The 25,609-nt window shown below is 38.0% G+C and overlaps 1 protein-coding gene across 2 annotated transcripts in view; it reads right to left on the bottom strand.

Annotated features, from left to right (window-relative positions):
• Window positions 1–1,761: 1,761 nt before the first annotated feature.
• Window positions 1,762–25,609, bottom strand: part of LOC127968250 (ephrin type-B receptor 2) — a 132,306-nt gene continuing 108,458 nt past the window's right edge. For both annotated transcript variants that reach the window (XM_052569312.1, XM_052569313.1), the window contains exons 8-16: window positions 24,067–24,175; window positions 23,738–23,802; window positions 20,889–21,011; window positions 20,549–20,796; window positions 16,131–16,346; window positions 15,889–16,038; window positions 13,227–13,420; window positions 9,205–9,360; window positions 1,762–6,926 (exon numbers count right to left, since the gene is read on the bottom strand). In XM_052569312.1, the coding sequence (XP_052425272.1) occupies window positions 6,818–6,926; window positions 9,205–9,360; window positions 13,227–13,420; window positions 15,889–16,038; window positions 16,131–16,346; window positions 20,549–20,796; window positions 20,889–21,011; window positions 23,738–23,802; window positions 24,067–24,175 (1,370 nt within the window). In that variant the 3' untranslated portion in view covers window positions 1,762–6,817. The remainder of the gene's footprint in view (window positions 6,927–9,204; window positions 9,361–13,226; window positions 13,421–15,888; window positions 16,039–16,130; window positions 16,347–20,548; window positions 20,797–20,888; window positions 21,012–23,737; window positions 23,803–24,066; window positions 24,176–25,609) is intronic.

A 25,609-nucleotide genomic window follows, 5' to 3' on the forward strand; every position in this document is an offset into this window, starting at 1 on the left:
AGAGATTTCACGTCGAGTCCGGTCACTTTCATGTGCGTTTCCAGTGAAAGCCGATCGTTGGGTTTTTGGTCGTGTTCTGTTGAGGGTCTGGCGCTGGTGCTGTTCCCGCTGAGCCCGTGGTGGCAGTGGTTAACAGGGCGTAAAGGAGGGGGAAAGCAAAGGCGGGCGGGATTAGACGAGAAGAACTGTTGGATTGCCAGCGGGTTGCTCACTGAACTCCTGAACTCCCACTTCTCCTCGCAGAGGCTGCGTTTTTTTCGCACGCCAGTCTCGGCGAGGTCAGCGAGAGGTCGTGGGGCTTTCACACATTGGCCCGTTAACGAGGCCTCCGAAGCAGGGCGAGCTGTGAGGAGACACTGAGATCCGGTCGGAGGGAACAGCAGGAGGGGGAGCGCAGACAAACCCAAACACCCCACAGGAACATCAGCACAAAGGATGCAGCATAAAGGCCGGTCCTGTGAGGAATGATTGGGGCGTGTAAATGCCTTCAATGTGAAGTTTCTAAAAAAGGTATTTGAGTTTACTCCTGTCTTCAGGGTAATTCTACCTCAGTTTAGCAAGTTGACGAGACTGTAATGAGTGGGAAAATAAAACAACAGGGTCTTTAAACATTTAGAGTAACATTCCTAGTTCAGTAGAAATCGCTAGTAATTTCACAAACGATTACAAAGAAACAGCAAGGTCGTTGAATTAAACACGAAATTGAAAGCAGAACGTGTTTTCTTGTAAAATGCACTGCACTAATCTTTGTTTTATTTACCACTTTACTGTGTAAGTTAAGCTCGCTTGTTTTCTTTTCAAAATTGAGGTGATGCTGAGGCACTTATGACACAAGTGAATGAGGCCAGTCTTTGGAAAATGTAAAAGCAATTATTATATACAAGCACTTCCATTACAGTCAAGAAGATACATTTCAAAGAAGAATTAAAGCTGTTTTAATTATTATTTATTTATTTAACTAAGCAGGCTTTTCACACTAAAACCATGTCAAATGAACATTGCTTTACTATTTTTGTCGCTATTCTATTAAAATAGTATTTTAAAGGGAAAATTATGTCATTAGTTAGTCTCATGTTGATCCAAACCCGTAAGCCCTTCATTTCATCTCTGGAAAACAAATTAAGATATTTTTGATGACATCCGAGAGCTCTCTGACCTTCCATAAACAGTAGTGGGGTTCCACGGTCAAGGCACAGAAACGTAAAAAGACGTCATTAAAATGGTCCATGTGACATCAGTGGTTCATGCATAATTTTACAAAGCTACGAGAATCATTTTAGTTCGTATATATATATATATATATATATATATATATATATATATATATATATATATATATATATATATATATATATATATATATATATATATTTCATGTGAAAACAGACCAATCATTCATGATGGAAATGATTTATTTTAGCTTTAATTTACTTTCGTTATTTTACTTGACTTTTTTTGTACATTAAACAGACATTATACAATCTTTTTTCAATCAATAGGTTTTTAACAATAAAGAAAATAAGTGACAAGTGGTAAACAACATTAGGCCACAAACTCTGTTGACATAGCAAAAATGTACTGTATCTCAATAGTTCTTTAAATATTTTGAAGCCACTTTTATCTGAAGCTATTCAGCCTATAGATTTATATTATTATGCACTGCTTGGGAATGCAGCCCATGACATTGGCAGCACTGGCACAATGTGCTATCAGGAAAATAAACAGTGAGGCTAACACACACACAAACCACAGAACGCTGTATAACAGTTGTATCTCATTTCATGTTTTAATGAGGAGAGTCAAGTTGGGCTTTTTTCAATTTTTAGAAAATAAACCAATAACAATATTACAAATAATGAAATTGTTACATCATTCACAGGGTTACAGTCAAATGTACATTTTATACAGTGAAACAGGACCTTCCATCTCTGTCACAGTGGTCCAGGTGGGCAGTGAGGTCTGCCGCCCTGTGATGGAAAGCAGGGCTGAGAGACATGGGGACGAATGCACTACTGCCTTCCTAACACCAGAGGGTGCTGCGGCCCTACAGGCACTACAGCTCTATTCGGGGAGCCATTTTCTATCCAAGAACTTCCCACCATGTTTGAGGATGCAGGCAAAAATATGGACCAATGAGAGCAAACCAGAGCCAGCTTGTATTTACGTTCACAATCGCACACAATCATCATAATAACGGTTTTGCATTGGTATTAAGCTCCGGCGGTAGCTACGAGCATATGCTGTTCACAGCTTGCTGTCACCAGCTTTCAACAAAAAGCTTTAAACGGTGCACGGGATCACATCTTTGCTTGCCAGAAGGAACATTTGCAGTTCGCATGTCCACATAACGGCAGCTTTTTGGCTATTTTCACAAGCCATCTGAACCAAAAGGGTCCTGGGTATTAAAAAATGTCCACATGCCATCTTTCCCAGCCCTTCGTATGAAAAAAAAAGAGCTGTGTTGTGGTAGAAATGATGCGTTTAAGGTGATAATCCATGTGAAAAAAAACAATAAGAAGTGCTTAAATCACTCAGCATGACATTCTTTCACTCTCGACGCCACGTCTCATTTGTCTGTGGTCTACATAGTGTTCTGTGAAACGACAAATGAGAGAGGGAAACGTATGAAGTGATTAGTCCCCTACCGAGAAACAAACTTGAGCGGTTAAAGATGCAGTGGAAAAACAGAATTACATAAGGCCGCCGTGCTGAAATATTTCTATGTAAATACAGGTTCGATGAAGAGCATGCGTGGCAAATGTCAAGCATGTCATAATCTTTCAACATACCAATATCTTAAAACAGAAAGGCTCATTGGTCGTTAATGTTCCTTCGGCTCTCTCACTGCAAAGTGCCAGAAACTCACGTGACCATCAGCGCCAAGATGCAAGAAAAGCGTCTTTTTGCAAATAGCGCAGGCCCGTGAAACTGTGCTTATAAAACGCCACATTTCATTGGAAGGAAAAGAAGATGAGGATCAGGAACACAGGATATCCCTTCAGCACTGGATTTCACTCAAAGCTCTGTTAATCCTGTGCTGTTAGGCTGATTTAAACACGCTGTAACTTGTGGCCAGCACCTCTAAGTATTGCTGAGCTACTGCCACGGGAGTCTCAACCTCTGCAGACGTACTGCAGCAGTGTGTGTGTGTGGATTCCGGAATGTGTGCGATCTGGAGCTTTGAGTGACAGTGATTGTCCTAGGAGGGTGAAGCAGAAGCGGTGTTATTCTGAGGAAGACGAGGGATTCAGAACCTTAGTCTCGCAGTGCAGCAGTGACACTGAGAAGCCATTAAATATTGAGAGGATGTGCTGGACAGACAGGTACCATCACCGCGAGAATATTCTTCAGTCTCGATCTGTCTCTCACCTCTCTGACTCGCTCCAGGTCCCAACCAGCTGCTGAAAGCGACTATCTGCCATATACAGTACACTATGAAAATGGATGATTTTTACATGAATTACTTGTTTTTGTCCATTAAGAATATTTTGTCAATTGCAAAACAGAAGTAACGAAAATGTATTTATTTTGCTTATCTGTTATTTTAGTTTACACTATTTTACTTTACAACCATTTTATGCCCTTCAAGGGATAGAACATAATGTTAATTGCTTAATATTTATTTCTATAGCAGCTTGATAGCCTCACTAACATACACTACAATTCAAAATATTGGTGTCATGATTTATTTTTATTTTTTTAAGAAAATTATTTATTTTCTTCAGCAAGCACACATTAAATTGACAAAAAGTGACTAAAGATGAAATGTTAATTCTGTTCATCTAAGAATCCAGAAAAACCTAACATGTTTTACAAAAAAAATATGCTGTTTTTGTAACTTAAAAAAAATCCTTTTTGAGTAACAATCAGCGTATTAGAATGACTTTCTGAAGGATAATGTGAACTGAAGATGGAGTATTTGGCTGCTGAAAATTCAGCTTTACCATCACAGGAATAAATAACATTTTATAATACATTAAAATTAAGGTTGTATATTGTAATATTTTACAGTAATGCTTTCTTCATTGTATTTTTAAACCAAATTAATGTAGCCTTGATGAGGTGAGCTTGAGAGACACGTTTAAAGAACTTTTAAACGATACTGTAACTGCATATTAAACATTTTGGCTGTGACTGTGCTGTGCTGAATTTTCGCTTTCAGTGTGGACGGACAAATCACACGTCGCTGGTTAGGACAAGGTGTTAAGCCAAGATGAATTTCCTTTCTCCCTGTATCCTCCTGCTGGTGATAAAAAAAGTTACCAAAAATGACTGAAAAGCTGAGAGCTAAAACTTAAGGGCCATTTAGTATGTCAAGTTCTAAGGTAAAATCCTACCATCTTTCTGGACACAGAGGAAAGTAGACACGGTCATTTCTCAAGCCTTTATCGCTGTGTATTTCAAGCCTTAACACCTGGGATGGCCTGTCTGCTGAACGTTGTTTCATGTCCAATCACTGAACAACAGAACCTTCATTCTAATGGAAGCATTATGTAATGGGAAGAACAGAGAACGGCCAACACCATCTGGTTAGAACTTCATTAGCACTCTGAGATTCAGCCAATGGACCTTACCTACACTGAACTGACCTCACAACACTGCATGGTTTTTAACACAGATGCATGTCAACCCTGAGGTTATGGAATAAAGCGAGCCTCTCGTCAGCTGACAAAGAAGTATATCGTTAACCACAGTGACCGTAATGCTGGTACATGGACATACATGCACATGCAAACACACTCGCTCACACACAGACACTCCAGCATGGATGAAGATGCTTCCGGCCCATTCATCTCTACGGCTGATTCTCATCTCTCAGCCAATACTAGTACGAAACCAAAAGGCCCAAAATAAACATTGACAATAGCGACTCCCAATTCAGTTTCAACAATACATTAAAAAAATAATATGTACACTAAAATCCAACACAGTTTTGAGACAAGCCTCTCTGAGGGGGGAAGTTTCTGCTTTAGAATATTATTATACAAAGCTTTATTGTTCTTACATCTATGGAGGTGACAGATCTCAGAAAGCATTGTGGAAGTACCATACCATGGAGAACGGTGGGATGTTTTTTTTTTTTTGTTTGTTTGTTTGTTTTGTTTTGTGTGTGTGTGTGTGTAAAAAATATAACATATACACACTAATTTACAGCTGATATTGTTTGTGATTTTTTTGTTTTAATGTCCTATGAAACTCTTAATTTCAGCTTGGCGCCAATTGGTGAATGTAACCATTTCAAAAATGTAATACAATAACAATATTCTCATATAAAACTATGCTTCACAATGAACAATCACTTCCCTGTTATGAAAATGTCCTCTAACTGCATACTTTCAGATATTAAAACCCCTAAACACCTTATTATAAAACATTTTTTTTTTTTTCTTTAAAGAAATGGTTTTGGTGGCAAAAATATAAGCATATCAACACAGTGATCTGCAACGTGTGTCAAATCCAAGCTTCCGGTGAAATCATAGTTTTGCACCACACGTGCTCCGCAGCTCCATGTGCTCCATTCCATGCACATGCAAACACACACACAGCAGGGATCCAAACATAAAAGTAGAGCGTAGATGATGTGAAGACCACACCATACGTGCACTCGGTATCCTTCACTCTAAGCAGTTCAAGGAAAGAACATGCTGAACAATTTTGTGGGGGAGAGTATCTTATGCCGTCTTTCAAACTAAATCATCTTAGCCCATGACAAAAAGGAGGGAGAATATAAAAGATGACCCCCCTCAAGTCATATACGGACACACACACGAAAGAAAATCCATCAAATGTCAATATAGATCCATCTAATACTGAAACTGAAACTAAATGTTGGACTACATCAGGCTTGTACTGACGACCTCACAAGTGCATCTGATATGTACAGGACAAGGTACAAAGGGATGATGCTCTATTTGGCAGGCTCTTATGACATCTGTAAAATGTTAATTTTTTCTCCCCCCCCTAGCAATGAGGAATCTGCACCACAAATTCAACACTGTGATAACTATTTTGACTTTTTTTTTCTCCAGTTGTCTGTTTATGTTGATGTAGATTAAACTGCAAAAAATTATCATTTTTTTCTTCAAGGCAGTATTGACTGCCAAAAGGAAGTCCCATTTCATGGTTTTCACATACTTTTCCCTCGGCTGTCAGCGAGGGGAGTGGGATTAAGGTTCCGCAGGTTGTCCCCTGTGTATCCATTGAGCAGACAGTAAGTATTTCTATTCAAGATTTTCCCAAAATATTAGAAAGAAAATCTCAGAAGCATGTATTGTGTTTTTTTTTTATCTCCTGTTTCTTCATTGCCCTTTTAAAGGGTAGCCTTTTGATTCAGTCCACCATATTCAGTCTACAATTTTACAGCAATCTATATATTTTATATAGATTACTTGTGTTTCCATAGCTTTAATTTTTTTTTTTTTTACAAAAACGCTTTAAAAAAATACTAAAAAAAAAAAAAAAACAATTGGAAGGAAAGTAAGGAAAATTCAAGGGAAGTAGGGGGTGGAGCCTATTGCTGGCAGACTGATCGGTCTTCCTGTGATTGGTGGTAGCTAAAGCTAAACGATCAGGTGTTGTGACCATATTTTCCAGACACAGCTTTCCCGAATCGAGCCCATTAGGGTGTCTGGGGGTTAATGGGGAATTCAGATAACACAGATGGAGAACGAGAGTGTTTCGGAGGAGGGGGCAGGTGGATATCCTAGGTGGTCCAGAAGGAAAACAGGCTTAGGGTCTGTAGTGGCTGCCCCATCCCTTCATGTTGGCCCTTCGCCTCCTCCTCTTGTCCTCCTCCCAATCTAATCGGGACGCATCGTCAAACCTCTACCGATTGGATCTGGTTCATCTGGGCCCTCATCATCTGAACACTGTTGAGGATCTTCTTCTGGTGACCCGCTAGTGTCACTCCGACCCTGAGAATGTCCCTATGGAAAATACACATGAACAGAAAGAGGCAAGATCAAACATGTGCACTCAGAAGCAGATACCATAAAGCTGTAGTAATACATTTTTATTCACTGGCTTCAACACATGATGCCAAAGTAAACTGAGCATGTTAGTTCAAGATTGAGTAACCGGTAATTTCCTTTATCCCTATCATCCTCTGTTTGTTGCACAATCCAAGCGTCTTTGAAACAACAACACTTCCTTTGTTTTCAAGCCGTGTCTGGTTTGGTCGGGTAACAGCTGAGGTGAGGAGAGGAGAAGAATCTAAGCATACATGTCTGTGGCTCCCATTTCAACTGTGACTGACAGTCAGTAACAAAGATGAGAAAATATACCTACAGTATGTTTATTTTTTATTTTAAATCCATACAGTTTATAATCACTAAATAAATCGCTATTTATAATTCATTTTGAAGAAAGACAAAGAGGATAATAAAGAGACTGAATACTAGGTCTGCCCCCTAATAGTCGATTAACATTTGGTCAACGAGAAGAGGCTTGGTTGACCAAAATTTTATTAGTCGCTTAGTTGCAGAAAAAAAATAAATCGACAGGAAGTGGTGAGGTCACACAGTCCGTGACGGACAGATCATTAATGGCTGGTCTTTGTGGTAGTACATCGGGCAGGACATCCAAAATCTTGCATATCATTCATTGACCTCAAATATGGCTTAACATCTGAAATATGTTAGTAGCAGAAACTTGAATGTCCATTCAATGTTAACCTAGAAAAATGTGCTCTATTCAAGTGTCATAGCTGAATAGTATCTAGCTCACTGCAGGACAGACGGAGGAGCCAGAGCGCTCACTTGCTCTTGAAATACTCCAATTTTGGTCATACAGGTTAGAGCAATACATTCTTTGAATATGTAAAGATTGTTTATGCACTCACAAAAACAATAAAACATTGCGCTTTTGTAAAATAATGAAAGCAACCAGAATGCGCATTCTGCAATGAAAAATATAAATATAGAGCGTACAATGTCTACTTTCAAATGAACCAATTCAAATGGAAAACAAATATTCTCAGATTATGTCATCCGTATGAAACATGCATACATCCACTACAGAGTCAGTGTTATTGACTTAATCTCTTAAGCATAAAACAAAGAAAACACTAATTTATTAATAACTTATTCATGTTAATGCAGCCTCCTTACTGTTTTTCCCTACACATTTATAATTATTACTTCTATTGGTGTGCTGTGGCAAGCTTTATGCATGTGTCTGAGCGCTTATTAGGCTTTGTATGCAATTAAAGGCTCATTGTATTGATTTAAATGGTGTATTAATAAACATGTGATTTGTCAACTTATGCTTAAAATGAACGCTCAAACAGTCAACCAGAAAAATCTTTAGTAGAGGGCAGCACAACTGAATAGTAGAGCTACATAATCGATCAATTCTGAAACTGAAACTAATTGTTGGACTACATCTACACTACACCTCACAAGTGCAGTCTATTATTATTATTACTATTATTATTCAGTCTGCAAAGAATCATCGACTCATGATTCATCGACTAATGCTTGAAATGACAAACAGTTGACCAGAAAAATTTTAGTCGGGGGCAGCCCTACTAAATAGTACAGCTACATAATCAATCACATTGAAACTGAAATTGTGATATGGCCTTGTGCATTTACCATTTTACCTCAAAAGTCTTTACAATAAAGTTCAAGTTTAACTATATTTAATGTTTTAGATGGTATTAGCTACATTTAACAATATTTATTAATAAAGGAGTTTCTACTTTTTCTATTTTAATACTTCTTCAGTGTCACATGATCATTCAGAAATCACTCAAATATGCTAATTCACTGCCCAAGAAACTTTATACATTGTTAATGTTTAAAAAAAAATTGTGGCTTGACATTTTTTTTTTGTAAACCATGACACATTTCTGAATTTTTTAATGAAAATCAATAAAATACAGCATTTATTTGAGATCTTGCAGTATTGTGTCTTTTTGAGCAATTTAATCCACCCTTGTGGAATAAAAGTATTAAAGTATTAAAAAGGTCCCTACTGACCCAAGCCTTTGAACTGCAGCATAATTTAATATAAAATATTATATTTTATACCATAGTGTGCAGCCCTAATAAATAGACAGAGAAGCTCAGGGCAATATAGAGCAAGTCTTGTTATTGACAGTCAGCGCTATTAGAGTCAAAGATCCCCTAGAGGTTCTGCTGACTCAGTGATCAAAGCGTGGCTGTTTTCCAAACTGTTCTCTCTCATAGGTATAGCACTTACTCCATGGACATCTGGGAAACAAGGTCGAAGCTGGTGAAGTTGCCATTGGCGAAATTGTCTTTGTACTGGCCCATCTTAATAGCGTCCAGCCAATCATCCACAGTGTTGAAACTAGAGAAGTCGGGCACACTGCGGTCAAGCAAGGGCAAATGCACACTGGAAGGGTAATGAGAAAGAGAAAGAGAAATACAGATGAGTCACAATGTATTATTTTAATCACCAAATACACACTACAATCCCCCACTAGTATACATGGTACATTCCTAAAGTACAGGTGGTTCACATTTATTTGGCATATTATCGTCAATGCAAAAAAAAAAAAAAATTAAATCTTGTGCATATTTTTAGCAGTTGTGACAGACTTGGGAATATTGAGCTATAATATTTCTTAGGTCAATATAATTCAATCTCTGGAGGGGAAAAATGGAAGTTAGGGAAGAATTTAAGTGGCAAATATCCTCTGCCCTGCTTAATTCTGCAAAAAAAAAAAAAAAAATGCAATTAATGTTCCCAGATGACTGTACTTTCTAGCAACATTACTGTAGCGTATTAGCCTCCAGGCAAAAAGAGCTGGTAAGAAGCTTGCAAAACCCAAGCCTTTCACCATCAGCGTGATGACAGAAGAAACTAGGCCACTTTACATTTGCCCACAAGAAACTGATGAGAGTTTTGCCCACTGTTACTTCGACTCCCACATTTACTGTTGTTTCAAGTTTATGACTGCCTAAAGCCTTTAATAATGATTTGATCTACCAAACCTAGTTGATTTTATTTACATAGCAATTCAATGCCAAAAGAAATAACTCACAAACTTCATAGCATCAATAAAGCCCACCACAGGTATCAGAAGTAAAACCAAAACATTGACCAAAGATTGAAAACATAACAGGAATCGTTTAGAAGAAGGCTGTAAAGACATTTCTATTAAGGTCATATTCCATTTGGTTTTGTAAACATGCCTTGAAGGATGCAAGTGAGTCGGGTCTGGCAAAAGGTCAGGCACAGAAAATTCCCCCTAATATATGAAACACACACGCAAAGGGACGCACACACACAGACATACACTTCAGTGTAATGATGAGGATGTCAGACTAATCTAAGTGCTAAATATCTTAAAAAAGAAACTTCAAAGCAAGAAATAAAATATTTTTTGTAGCCGCGCGTATATCATGTATCACGGATGGATCTGCACTTCTCTCCAAACAATACAGTATTATGTATGTACAACGGTTAGACTTTCATAACGTCATTATGATCCCTTGATGCTGCCTTGGCATACCATAGTGTAGAGTTTCACGTATATGTCTATGCAGCTTTCCAAAACGGCAATGTGTCTCCATAAACTAAATACTGTAGAAACTTGTTTAAACATCTCCATGACTTTCTACATAAATATGATTTATTGTAATGACTATTGCACACTACTCTGCATGAGTTAAATTATGTCAGATGAGTCAAAGTGTTAAATGCACGTCCTGTTTCAAAGCCAAGCGAGCTGCCTTGCTGTCTACAGCGTTCTAGGTAGAGGCCTAAGTGAAATGAAACCTCACTAGTGGCTGATTTAGAACGCTCTGCACAATTTTATGTTGGCACAAGGCTCTAATAAGCATTAATAAACATAGCTCACGTGTAATTTTTATGAAATATGTATATAATAATCTACACTCACTTAGGTTTCTGAGAAAGCTGCATAATATTGCTTATACAACTAACTATTATTAATATATTATTCTTCATCTGTTCAAAATTTTTTGATTTGTCAAAATTGATTTGATATTGTAAATATCTCAAAATAATAATAATAATAATATATATATAAAATGTTATTGTAAATCCTGCCCAGTGTTGTCCTCCAAACAATGTATAAATTGAAAACAAATATAGTGTATGTGTCTGTTGGTTAATTGCTATTTAATTTGCAAAAGGAGTAAAAAAATATTTCTAAAATTTACATTTAATTTAATTTTACCATTAATTAACACTTAAAAAGGGCAATCATAAAGAGACATCAGAAAATAAATTCATGGCTATTTTCCACCCTATTGGGACTTAAATAATAAAAATTTCAAGATATTTTTAAAAAAAAATACTTTTTTATTTTATTTTAATGTTTTCTTCCCCAAGGACACGACTATAAATTACTGAAAATTGTCAATGCTTGTTACAACATGGTTGTAATTCCTAAACGCTTTGGAATACAGACCTAAGGTTGGTCTCTTTTTAAAGACACAAAGCAGGTCATTGCTGAAGTAAAAGAATCTCAAAAAAGACAGTATAAAAGCTGTAAAAGGTTAAGTTTACAGCAAAGATAACGTAGTATATTTATTTTATTTTATATAATACAAATATATTATCAAATATGTTGCACTTGAAAATTGCTTTAAAATCAAAGCCATGTGTCTCAACAAGTTATGTTCTTTACTGCACATGCTTTTAACCTTCTGGTTGCTATGTCACCCTGCCCGTGGCGTCTCACAAACTTGATTCAGAGCGTGGTCATGCTGAAGGCATTCCCATAGCGTTTAAATGCAGCTTGAGTTCCTGAAGTGGGATCAGTCTAGAGCATTCAGAACCTCAGACTGGCCAGAAGGTTCATGTTCCAACTGCACAATGACCCTAATCACACAGCAAAAATGGCTCATAGACAACTCTGTGAATGTCCTTGAGTAGCCCAGCTAGAGCCTGGGCTTGACCCAATTAAATATATCTGCCCCCATCCAACCTGACAGAGCTTGAGAGGTGAACAGGTGAGGTGAAGAATGGCAAATAATTGGCTAATGCTGATGTGGAAAGCTTGTCGCATCATACCCCAAAATATTTGAGACTGTAAAGGTACTTCAGCTTAGAGGTGTGGAGTTGACCAGATTTTTTGTGCCACAAGATCAAATTGTCAAATAAAACATGGTAGCAGTCGGTAACTCTGGTGAAATCTGAACTGAAGTGGGCAGTCTAACAATATCCCGTTCCTGATGTCCATTCAGAACAGCATATCTATGCTTTATTCTTATTAACCACCGGTACAGCCTGCACTCGGATTGTTATGCACATGGAGCAAGCATGCTTTCTGCGTCACTCGTTTTATTTATGGGGTCTATGTGCAGCATGTGCATAATAATGCTCAGAGCAGGCTGTACTGGTGTTAAATATACAGCCCTCCCACAGAACAGCCAGGTTGTCGATGAGTGACAGTGCAGCATAAGGATGAAGCAAAGTGTGGATGCGCTGTCCTTGAACGAGTTCAACACGGCTTTCGTTATATTTTGCTTAGCCTATAATTTTAAGTGACAGATGTAATATTTATTTATTTTTCTCTGCACCAACTTTCCTACTGTTAACAGAAAAATGTCAAACGAATTTACTATTTTGACTAGACGATTAAAAATAGCTAATAGGCTATTTTTGTACAACATACATTTTAGTTTTTCTTCTCATTTCGACACTTTTTCCTATTGTGTTGTAAATGTTAAACAAATTGTATCCCGACAAGACAAAATAAGAAATAATTTTTTTTTTTACATTTTTATTTTCTCTGTGACATGTTTTTTTTCCTACTGTTTTGCATAAAATATTAAACCAATTTTGTGTCTAATGATAATTCAAATAAATTTTATTCAAGACAAATAAAATAACATACAATCGAGTAGAATGAGTAGATTTCCCACTATAGGAGGCCGAACAGTTTAACTATCTGTAAGTTTGAAACACTAAAGATGACTCATGGCGTTTAGGACAACTTGAGTCATTCTTTTCCCCACAGTAGCTCACTCTGCATCCTCCACTGTTAGAAACAGAATTGCATTATTCACTAGTGTAAAGTAACGTTACTGATAGATGTGTGCAAACATGATCAATCGATAACCAAATTCGTTGTTGATTAGATATATCAGTTATTAACTATTAGTTGTTCCAGCCACAGTTGTTACCCATCTTTTGCAACACCGTTCACATAAAATGTTGTCAACTAGGTTTTATATCCACTGACTAATCATCCAAGCAAACTGCATTCTGTTTTCCAACCTCACCCTGATGAGAGTGGAGTAATGGCCTTCAGGCTGTTGGGGTTACGGATCATCTTGTCCAGGTTGTTGACAATCTGGCTGAACTTGGGCCGGTTGTTGCGGTCCTTCTGCCAGCAGTCCAGCATGAGCTGATGGAGGGCACTGGGGCAGTCCATGGGAGGCGGCAGCCGGTAGTCTTGCTCAATGGCATTGATAACCTGCAGAGGGAGACACAGGTCTGTGAGGGTCTCTAGATAGTTATTAAAAGGGGCGGAGAAAGATATGCTTGTACGCATCCCAAGCATACAAAAAGTTTCAGTTACAGGTGACAAATAATAGCGGGAAAGAGGGAGGGATGGCTTTGGAAAATGACACAAGCCAGATTTGAACTCAGGATTCCTGTATAACCATGTCCCATGCCAGCCACACTATTTAAACTATTCGACAACAATACATCTGTAACTAATCTGTGGGCAACATTAATGTGTAACATTTGAAGATAATCCAATGTTTAATCAGTATCAGTAGACGTTTAATTCTTGGAATTGTAATACAAATATTACATAATGTGTAATGCATTAGATTTAAATGAATGTACTTTAAATAAATGTAATGTATCGCCATGAAACTTTGTTTTGATAGGAGCTGTCGGCATGGTGCGAGGCAGGTGGCAGTAGATATGAGCCAGCGTTTGTGCCGGGGTGGGGGGGGCTTGGGTTGTAACACTACAGGAGACCGAGGATTGATCTGCAGTCTTCATAAATGCACTGCGATCATTATCTGGGTCTTAGGGGGACACAAGGAAGCCATTTGTCATTGGCCACAAACACATACATGATCACACTTACACAACCACACACACACAACCACACACACACTTAGACTATAAATAAGCGGTCACAGTCAGCTGCTATCTAAATACCTCCTAAATCAGCAAATAGATCTTGATTATAAAGGTGCTGATAACAACAATTTAGCAGTACAAGCGTTTCCTCTCTGATCAAATGTGAAAAAAGAGCAGCCTTAGTGTTAGTAAGTTTTTTGGCAGTATTCGGCCTGAGTCTGGCTCCCATCCGTCCTACTCATTTCCAATCAAGCAACATCTGTCAGATTAAACATGATTAACACATGGCCTGTAATATACATGCTGACTAAATTGTACATTTGGAAAATGTGCTGCAAGCTGTAACAGTAAATCAAGAACGTCACTTAAATAAAACTTAAATACATCTCCAGCAAATTAACTGTGTAGCGTTACTAAATGTGCAAAACAGATACTGAGCGTTTAAATGAACTGAACCGATGGATGTATCATCACATCAGAATGAAACAGGATGCTTCAAGCGGCCTTGGTGGCCAGGAAGGAGATGCAAGGCCATGAAGTGGAAAGCGCGAGCAGGACCCGAGTGAGACCCGTCGTTTCCCCAGCTCATTATCATAGCCATTACGGCACTCCATTCAAGGCCTGATTAATCTCATTCAGGCGCCTCAAACGGCCAACCCGATGGGAGGACTGCAACGCTATCTGGAACTGCTAATAAGATAACTGGTGAGATATGCGCTCCCTCTTAGCACATTAGCGTTCACACTTTCAATTTGAAACTATTTTCATTATCTGGACCCATAATTTGCCTTTTCCCAGCCACCCAGAGGGATGCTAGAAATGGGAGATTTCTTCAAGGGCAGGGACTGTTTAACATGGTGCATGCTTTGCATGTGAAATCATCTTTTTGTTCACCAGCAAATTAATATGAAGTACAGGTGAATTTCTGTGGTAGCATTTGTGAGAGTAAATGATGCCCTTTGACACTATACAAGGACAATAGCTTGAAGACACTCTCTTAACGTCACATTATGTAACCACCAAAAGCATACATTATCCAAAACAAACACAAATAGAGTCCAAAGCTCTTTGTTAAACCCTGAAAATTTGGATTTCTTGATGTAAATCCTTATGTCGTCTTTGCATTCTGAGGCCAGTGTGATGTGATGATCGGTGCGGCTGTTTCTGCAAAGACTGATTGCACTCATGCAGTGTTTGGGGTCTGAGGTTTGGCCTCGCATACAGCAGAGCAGCACATGGACAGATTTACGATGTGCTCTCTCTGCTGTTTACCTTAGCCTCTGATTCGAAATTGCTGCACAGCATTCATCTATCACGCGCTAACATACGGCAACCAACCAACAACCTCTGGCATGATCATTTCACAGTGCTTCTATTGGAAAACTATTTTATAAGAAATTGGTGGTTTTGCTTAGTAACGATGAAGGTTAAAGGAAAACATTTATGAGGTTGGAGTGAAAATGGGAAGAACTGAATAAATTCCTAAAGTAAAAGGAGTTTTGTACCTGTATAAAAAATAGGAAATTATATTATATATATTATGTATTATGAATATATTATGCAGGGTTTTTTTTTTTTAAACATTGACACCATATCAGCATATAAGAATGATTTTTAAAGAATCATGTGGCATTGATGATTCAAGTAATGACTTGTGGAAATTCAACTTTGCCATCACAGGAATAAACTACATTTAGAATATATTTAAATAGAAAACAGTCATTTTAAATGGTAATGATATTTCACATTATTCCTGTTTTATTTTATTTTTGATCAAGTAATTGCACGATTGGTGACTTCTTTCAAAATTTTGAACGATAATTTAATTGGTGAGGTACATACGTCCTGATTGGTCATGTCCCAATATGGCCGCTCTCCATACGACATTACTTCCCACATGACAATCCCGTAGCTCCATACGTCACTGGCGGAGGTGAACTTCCTATATTGGATGGCCTCTGGGGCTGTCCATCGAATAGGGATCTTCCCACCCTGTATAAACCCAAATCATAAACATCAAGAAATTTTTAATCAAAGTACAAGTTTGCATGATGTTTCAAAGCAAATATTAAAAAACATCTCACCAGGGCACTGGTATAGGTGGGATCCGATGTGTCATCCTCCAAAAAGCGTGAGAGTCCGAAATCGGACACCTTGCAAACTAGGTTACTGTTAACTAAGATGTTGCGGGCGGCCAGGTCCCGGTGTACGTAATTCATGTCTGCAAGGTACTTCATCCCAGAGCCAATCCCTCGTAACATGCCCACCAGCTGAATTACAGTGAACTGCCCATCATTTTGCTGTAAACAAGTACAGAACAGAAATGGGTCAGTACATAAAAATAAGTGTATAAGTAGTGATTTTATTGTTTAGCATGAAAATTTACACAGAAAAAGACAGAAAGCACTCACATTTTTCAATGACAAAGAAACATCATCTAGAGTTATTTCACACTAAATAAAATCAAAGCTAAATGACTTTTATAAAGTAATCTAATAAGATTTAAGTTGATATAAAATTATAATTTTACATTTATCAGACGCTTTTATCCAAAGCAACTTACATTTTGCATTTGGGCTAACATTATTATTATTTTTTTACTCTAACTCGTGTTCCCTGGGAATCAAACCCACAACCTTTTGCGCTGCTAATACTCTACCACTGAGCCACAAAAACACATCTTTCAAATGACAACAAAATAGTGATAGTTTAGGCCCACTAAATGTTAAAATACTACTTTATTGTTTACTTTTCTATAGTTTTATTCACAGAAAGAGACATAAAAATAAGAGGTTTCAGTACTGATAAAGGTTCTGGCCTTGATATTAAAAACCTGCCATTTATTATTTAAAATATTCCTATTTTATGCTGTCACTACATTAATCTGAATATATATGATAATATCTATTCATGATCACAAGTTTGTCTATTAATCATAAAAAACAATGATTAACTATTAAAATCTTGTCTTAAAATGTATTTACAGCCCTGCTCCTTATGAAAGGGCTGTTGGTAAAGTATGTGCACAAAAAAAAAAAAAAAACTGTATTTTGCACATTCCTAGTATCAACTCATAAGTAACAGTGCTACGGTTATCTCTTCTGGCTAACATATAAATCCCAAACAACAGCAATAAGACAAGAATAAAGCTGTGGAGATCACGGTTAATGTCTAGTATGCCCAGTCGGATAAGAGTAGAGACCGAACACAATGCATTGAGTCAAGCCTGGCTTGGGTTGGCTGTGCAAACGCTCTGGTGAGGATTGGTAGAGTTTATGCTACGCAATGCTAGATCAGACATTCGATGATCAATGCGGGCCGTGGCAAATCTTGCAGCTGTTGACCATGGTGGTCAGAAAGCCCTTTGCTCATGAGGAGGTCCAGCAGTTTCTGACCCAGCTGTGCTTGCAGCTGCCTCCATCTGCAGACCCTCCGCAGACAGCCATGAGGCAAGCAGCATTCAGCTTCTGATCAGACGAGACAAGCCCAGCAGGCGCAGTGCGGACAGACACGCACGCGTTAAGTGAAGAGAGACGGAAATCACTAGATTCTGGATGAAATAGCCACAAGATGTTTTCATTCTGTGTTGCATACAAACCCTTCCTCCTCTGAGCAGCATGTGTCACACTCAAACCCTTCCCCCATGTTAAACCGACTTGATCGAACTTCTCCTCAACCCTCCACAGCAATTAAGCAGCATCCATTATTCATACAACTGAAATCCCTCACAAATACAGCCTTGCACTCTAATCTGCTCACAGTGTTTGCTTATAGTTTAATTGGAGGGATTCTTCGCCTCAAAGTTATTTGGATCTGCAGTCTGTGTGAAGAAAACATTCTTTATTTTTCGATGTGAATTATTCTATCCATGCTGTTTCTTCTTAGACACGTCTTTGCTGTGCGTAACTTTTCATTTTGATGCTTCTTTCTCAAAGTTTCGACAACATACCTTTTTGAATTTCTTTCCCATTTGCTCTCTCTCGCTTCTTAATCTTCCACAAAACAACATTGGAAGTTGGATCAGTGCAAGAACGACAGGTTAGCATTGAGTCTCCTTCTCTCTCAGTCCTGTCTTACAAGAGCCCCATCAGACTCATATTCTAGCGCTTCAGCACTAACACACAATGTTGTCATCCGCTGTCATAGTGAGGTGCCACAACAGAGGCGTGTTGTTTTCAAAGAATTCAACGTACTGTCAGAAATGGATGACAGTCTTGAAGAAACAACACAATTGCGCAGCTACATAAAGATCTGAGGAGTTTCAAAGCTCTCGCACACCACCAAACTGACATTATGAGAGCAAAAAAATAAATAAATAAATAAAACATTAGCTAGTCTTTTTCAAGTGTTTTAATATAGCATCGTGATTTGAACTCAGAGTAAACTTGATGTATGAGGTGTTCATTTTCATTTTTTTACACTTCTACTTACATTACCAGACATCAGTCATTTCTTCGCGCGATGGCACGGTAGGGCATGTGTAATGGGGTGGGCTGTGCAAGTATAAACATGAGAGGAAAAAAAAACTGGCTGACCAAACAGTTAAAATAACATCAGAACCTCACAATTACAGAGGTTACAGAGAGCTGGATCTGATTGTGGTGAGAAGAAATAAATTTAGTTCAAATGTCTAACAAATGGCTGTGCATTTGGTTCCTGTTTACCCGCCTTCATTTAAACGCCACAATCATGAAGGTTTCTTGTTCCATATAATTACACTTCCTGAGCCTAACACCCCGAAAAGCTAGGTGTCATGGATAAAATAAGATTTCTCTCGTGATAGATCAGAGCCAAAGGCCTTGCTAATGAGCAAAATAAATCATTCCTTCCCCAAAGATTACATATTTACATAAATCAAATGTGTTTTTTTTTCAGCGCAACACACAGAGAGCCCAATTAGTAGCGATCAAGGCATCCAGACACCTATTTTATCCACATCAGCTCTGCACTGAATCCAAATTGACGTGTGCCAGTCACTGACTGACACGCTTGTTCTGTGATTTTGGCAAATTCTTGCATTCGAATAATCATCTAAATGCATCTGCAGGATGGATGCTGTTACTAGAAACTGGAGAGTGACACAAAGTAGTTTCCTCAGGCTAAGAGTTTTCAGATTAAAACACCATGTACAATTTTCTGATCGTTTATGTGTATTCTGGGAGCTTGTGAGGAACACCGCTCATCTGACGCTTGTAATGCAGAGAACGTGGCCAAGAGAGCGTGACCGATGAAAAATGAGGGCATGACTAACCACAGAGCAACGATTCAACTATTTCTTTAAAGAGACCGCTTTAAAGCAAATGTTAGTGTGGCAACCCGTAGAGATGAATGGAAGAGAATTGAGTTTATTACAATAGTCTTACAGCTGGAATCAATACTGAGATTAGATGTTTGCTACAGGGGGGGGGAGCTGGGTATTAAAGAGGGACCCTGTGGAGAACTACCTGATGGACAGCATGAGAAATTAGAAGGGAGCGTTTGTTTGATGTTCATCATGCTGATGTGCATACACACCTGAGAGATTGAACTGGAATTTGAGTCATGTTTACATTACTGAGCTTGTGTTAGCGTGGGGAAATCCATATTATTATACTGAATCAGTTCATTCAGAGGGTTTCAAGTAGTAAAAAAAAAATAATAAAAGATTATTGACTGATTTGTCATTGCCCAGAGATGAACATACACATTGCTCTACACGTTTTGGGTTTAAATTAGGGCTGCACGATATTGGGAAAAAATGACATTGCGATATTTTATTTTTCTGCGATATATATTGCGATATGAAATCTAATCTATTTTTTTCTTACAAACAAAAATGGGGTGAGCAGATTTACATTCTCATTTTAAATGATTTAAACATCGACACCATCGTGTCAATTGATTAATATGCGTGAGGGAGAGAGAGCAAGACAGCGCTCGTTCTCTCTCTCTCTCTCTCTCTCTCTCTCTCTCTCTCTCTCTCTCTCTCCCTCTGTCTCTCTCTCTCTCGTGTGCGCACGCTCTTTCTCGCTCTCTTTCTTTCCCTCTCTCGCGCTCTCTCTCTCTCTCTATGACGACAAATTCACGTGCTCTCTCTCTCTCTCTCTCTCTCGCGCTCTCTGCGAATAACATTCGTCAAGAGCCGGAGAGCAGCTGGCCCGTACAGTTAATGAATAACGGATCAACTACAACAGCCTACATCGCACATCCTGCGATGTGACTATCGTGGATTCGTACATTGCGATATCGATGCTTAAACGACACATCGTGCAGCCCTAGTTTAAATTCATTAAAAATTCATAACCAATACAGATAATATAGACAAGACAGTAATTTCACATTATTTGGTTTAAATAAGTAAAAAATATAACATAAAAAATTTAATCAGTTCTTTTAAATATGAATGTAGGCACCACACTATTACAATGTACAGTATGAAAAATTCTAATTTTTTTTTTCAATTTACATTTTAATTAGGTTCTGCATCAGTTATTACACCAATACGCGGTGCAAAAATGCTCACCCTGAGGAAAGAGTCCAATGAGCCGTTCTCCATAAACTCTGTGATGATCATGACAGGGCTGCTCTTGGTCACCACTCCCTCCAAATGGATGACATTGGGGTGATCAAACTGCCCCATGATGCTTGCTTCACTCAGGAAGTCCCGCCTCTGCTTTTCTGTGTAACCCGACTTCAGTGTTTTAATGGCCACGAACATCTCCCTCTTTCCTGGGAGCTTTAGGTTTCCACTGCACACCTCTCCAAACTCTCCTATGGACAGAGGCAAACGCACTATTCTTTAGGTCAAGGCACAAGAAAAACTTCATGGTAGAACACTGTTGGACGTTTAGAAGTTTGATTACCTGCTCCAATGACTTGCTCGATTTTCACACACGAGATGTCAATCTCCTTAGCAAACTCCCTCACAGCTTCATTGGGGTCTTCGTACGTAAATGGATCAATGTAGATCTTCATTCCTGGTGACACTTGAAAAATTAAAAAAACTTTATAATACTCAAAACATTTCTTTTTTTTTAAACGCTGCACCGTTATATCATAATAATCAGTGGGAACTCTGGGAATGGCTGGCTTTCCAGTAGATTTGGATTCTAAGCATGACATTGGAACAGCTCATGACTACAGTCAGTGGAGTGTAACAGCATTCGCCAAGAGAAAGATAAGGCGCTTTAATGTATGTATCTCTGGGGTGTCATAGTCCCTGGTGGAGACCATATATCAGCAATTTCCACTGCTGCCAATCAAAAGGCTTTTGGTTTCAGGTAAATTGGCTTAAGGTATACTTTAGTATGCTAGGACTAGTCATTTCTTGCTTTAAATGCAATTATTCAGTATCTTAGCTTCAAATCTATCTGAAGGCATTTTAATAGACATTGTATCTTCAAGCAGCTAGAGAGACTTTCTATTGGTGATCTGGCTGCACAGAAGTTTTCAGAATTGATAAATGTGCTCTTTTAACAAGAAGAAGATAAATGGAGTGGGAGAAGTGAATGGCATCCCCCATCAAAGGATTTGTGAATGTCAAACTATGACAAATTCATGAGGTTGCAGTGTATGTGCTACTCTGGAGAACATTCTTCTGAGTAGAGCTCACTTTTTTACAGGATAGTTCACCCAAAAATGAAAATCTGTCATCATTTACTCAACCTCACATTGTTCCAAACCCATGTTACTTTCTGTCCTCTGTGGAGCACAGAGGGAAGCGTTTAGCAGGATGTTCATCCTGCTATTTTCCAGATAATGAATGTGAAAATTTCTCTTTTCTTTCATGATATGGACAAGAGCAGCATGAACATTTTGCCTAATATCCTTTTTTTCCACAGAATAGGAAAGTGATACCAGTGAGCGAATGGTGACAATTTTCTTTTTTAGTAAACTGTACTTTTAAGAATAAGAAAATGTCTAGGACAAAGAGAGGGAAAATAATGAACAAGACACAAGTCAGAAGAGTGAGAAACTCTTGAGCACTAATGGATGAATTCAGACTTTGGTTTTCCAAGTTTTACTGGTCCCATGCTCTTCCAGAAATGATTTCAATAGATACAGCATTTACAGCAGCCCTTTACCACTGATTACATAGCATAAAAGCTGTTTAAATTGATAAGGAAGGGCAAAGAAAAATAAAACTTGAGAAAAAGTGCCAGACCATTTTCATTCAGCAGGGTGAGCAAGAGAGAGATAAACTATAAGCCCTCAGAGGCAAAGCAAGCGAGCAAGCTTAACTTTAAATGATTGCCTCGAGAGAATCTTAAAGATTTATTTCTATAAATGGAACAGCCCTCCGAGGGTAAGATGGTATTTACTGAAGTATTGCTCATTTTATGACTAATCTTTGATGGATCTTGCTAACTTTGAAACACCTGGCACTGAGATTTTTTTGCATTAGCTTTGTGTACTGCTTTGATGGAAAAATAAACAAGCGATGGAAAACGAACTGAGCAAGAGAACAAAGATGAACCACAGAATCGCTTCTAGGGGAAGTATCTTATGCAGTCTCTGTTGGGATTTCACGGGAAACTGTGGGATTGATATTTCACAGATTAATCCTGAGAAACTGAGGTCCAACTTTGAGAAAAAGGTATGTTTGATGGTGAAAAAGATACTGTATCTAAATAGATGTGTGTGAGGTGGGAGAAATGGAGGCATTAGTATGTAAAATGCTGATTGTATTTATAGTATTATAGAGCTTTTTTATCAAATAAATGCTGACTTGGTGAGCATGAGAGAATTCCATCAAAAAACATAAATAAAAAACCATAATGCGCACTACCTGTCAAAAGTTTTTGAACAGTAAGATTTTTTATGTTTCTAAAGAATTCTCTTCTGCTCACCAAGCCTGCATTTATTTGATCCAAAATACAGCAAAAGCAGAAATATTTGTACTATTTAAAATAATTGCTTTCTATTTTTATATATTTTAAAACATAAATTATTCCTGTGATCAAAGCTACATTTTCAGTCTTCAGTGTCACATGATCCTTCAGAAATCATTTTTATTATTATTATTATTATTATTATTATTATATTTAAAACAGCTGAGTACATTTTTTTCAGCATTCTTTGATGAAAAAAAAAGATCAGAATTCATCTAAAATAAAAAGCTTTTGTAACATTATACACTATTCCCATTCAAAAGCTTGGAGTCAGTATATATATATATATATATATACATATATACATATATATATATATATGTATATATATATATATATATATATGAAAGTATGCTTTAAATTGATTAAAAGTGATGATAAAGACATTTACAATTTTAAAATATTTATATTTCAAATAAATGCTGTTCTTCTGAACTTTCCTTTCATCAAAGTAACCTGAAAAAAATCTTCTCAGTCCTTTTCAACATATTAATAATAATAAACGTTTATTAGCAACAAATAAGAATATGATTTCAGAATGATTTCCAAAGGATCATGTGACTGGAGTTATGATGCTAAAAATGTAGCTTTGAAACCATAGGAATAAATTACATTTTACAAAATATTCAAGTATTTAAAATATCCAACAGTTATTTAACATTTTCTATTTTTGTTGTGCTTTGATCAAATAAATGCAGGCATGGTGAGCAGAAGATAACTGCTTTAAAAACATATAAATATTACTGTTCAAAAACCTCACTGAGTGTACATTTTAAATGTATACATAGTGTGTGTTTAGTAGTCAAGACCCAAGTACTCACTGTGGCCACTGGTGTAGTGCGGCAGCTTGTCTGTGTATTCTGAATCTGCTCTCTCGAATCCACGTCTGCAGGCGAACAAAGGCAAACAGCTCTACTTGTACTGTTTAAAAAGGTGCTAAAGCCTGAAAACAACACTCACTACTGCCCACCATCATCTTGTTAACACAACCTCGTCATTAAGCGAGTTTTTACAAGCTCTGCTGCTCTGTAAATGTCCGCTAATGAAGCAAATCAGGACAAAAGCATGGGATTTTGACAAGTTGCTGGTATAATTGGGGGGAAGCTATGCTAATGGTTTACATGTTTAGATCACCACAAGTGGAACTTACCGGTTGCAAACGATGATGATGACCACCACCGCAATGAGGAAAACCAGACCAGCAGCCGCCGAACCAATGATGAGAGGCAGCTTCTCTTGAATGCTAGTGTTGTACTCCTCTGTAGGAACACACACATATCTAAAAGTTAGCACTTCCTGACAAACCCCAGCGGAGTGTCTCTATATCTGATGCAGCCTTGAGGCACAGGAGTCCTGCATTGTGTGTCTACACAGGTGAGAGACCCTCACTTGCCCACTTTCACAGTGGGGAATCTGGGACAGGAAGCCATGTGTGAGATACCTTCAGGCAGACGAGGCTGTACACTTGGACTGCTTAGCTCCAGCAGCATATGGGCAGGCGATGGAAGAAATGTGCTGGGTGGTGTGTACTGGTGCAAGACAGACGGATTGGGATGTTGGAAGGCCTGGGGAACTTTCTTTTCCCTTCCTCTCCTGCCTAGCTTTCTCGTTCTTCCCTATTAGTTTATAATTACAGACTATTCGTTCACAATGCAGACAAACCCCTGGGCTTACTCAGCAACCCTGGAGGCTAAGTACGTGCTAGCGTGCTACCAGATTTGACCACATTTAGACATTCGCTTCAAGCTCCCAAAAGCTTGAGGTGGTGAGTAAACAAAAACCTGAACTTCATCGGGTCTCATGTGAATTCAACTGCCCTGTAACTTCCTGTTTAATCGGTTTTAAAGCTCTTGGCAGCCCGCTGGCATGACACATTCATGTTTGGATCACCTGGCTGAGTTGCTGTCTCTCATCATGCCAGCCGAGAGCTTGGGAGGACAGATCAGACTAATTCTGACTCTCTGCTCATAATAAGCGGCTTAGCGAGTGAGCAGGCATGAGTGAGGCAAATGATGGGCGATCATCCAACGACATGTTTAAGCTACCATTCTTCCTCTTCAGTGTTCTGGAAGTGGGACAGAATCCAAAAAAAAAAAAAAGCTAGCCCCAACTACTAAATAAGCAAAACAATATATATACTGTATATAATTAATTACATGATGTGGTGATTTATTAATCTAATTGCACATCAGATTTGGAGAAATTACTCATTTCTAATTTTTGTGCAAAGCATCAAATGAAGATTACAAAAAGTAGGTTCAGCAAGAAATATTTTGTTTGATAAAATGTATTACATATACTCTTTAGGACCATGTGAGTAAAAGATGACAGAATTGGCATTTTTGGTTGGATGAACTATAACTTTATTTATTTTTTAAATGTTATTATTATTAATGTATTATTATTAATTAAATATTTAATTATTTCTTTAATGAAATGCTACTCTAAATAATAAACTAAAACTGCCAGCAGGTGGTGGTAAATGTCTTAATGATTAAGTCATCGAGTCATTATTCATTTGTTTGATTCGTTCAAATGGCTGATTCATTCAGGAGTAAAGTAAATAGTTCTTTATGAACAATTCATTCAACTTGTTCAACTTGAAGCGGGTCATCACCATCAGACCGATCGGTGTGTGATATCAATGACCGCAAGAATTTTAGAGAGCAGAGACTCCTTGTGCTTTTGAATCG

This window comes from Carassius gibelio, chromosome B11, assembly GCF_023724105.1.
Source record: "Carassius gibelio isolate Cgi1373 ecotype wild population from Czech Republic chromosome B11, carGib1.2-hapl.c, whole genome shotgun sequence".
NCBI classification, from domain to species: domain Eukaryota; kingdom Metazoa; phylum Chordata; class Actinopteri; order Cypriniformes; family Cyprinidae; genus Carassius; species Carassius gibelio.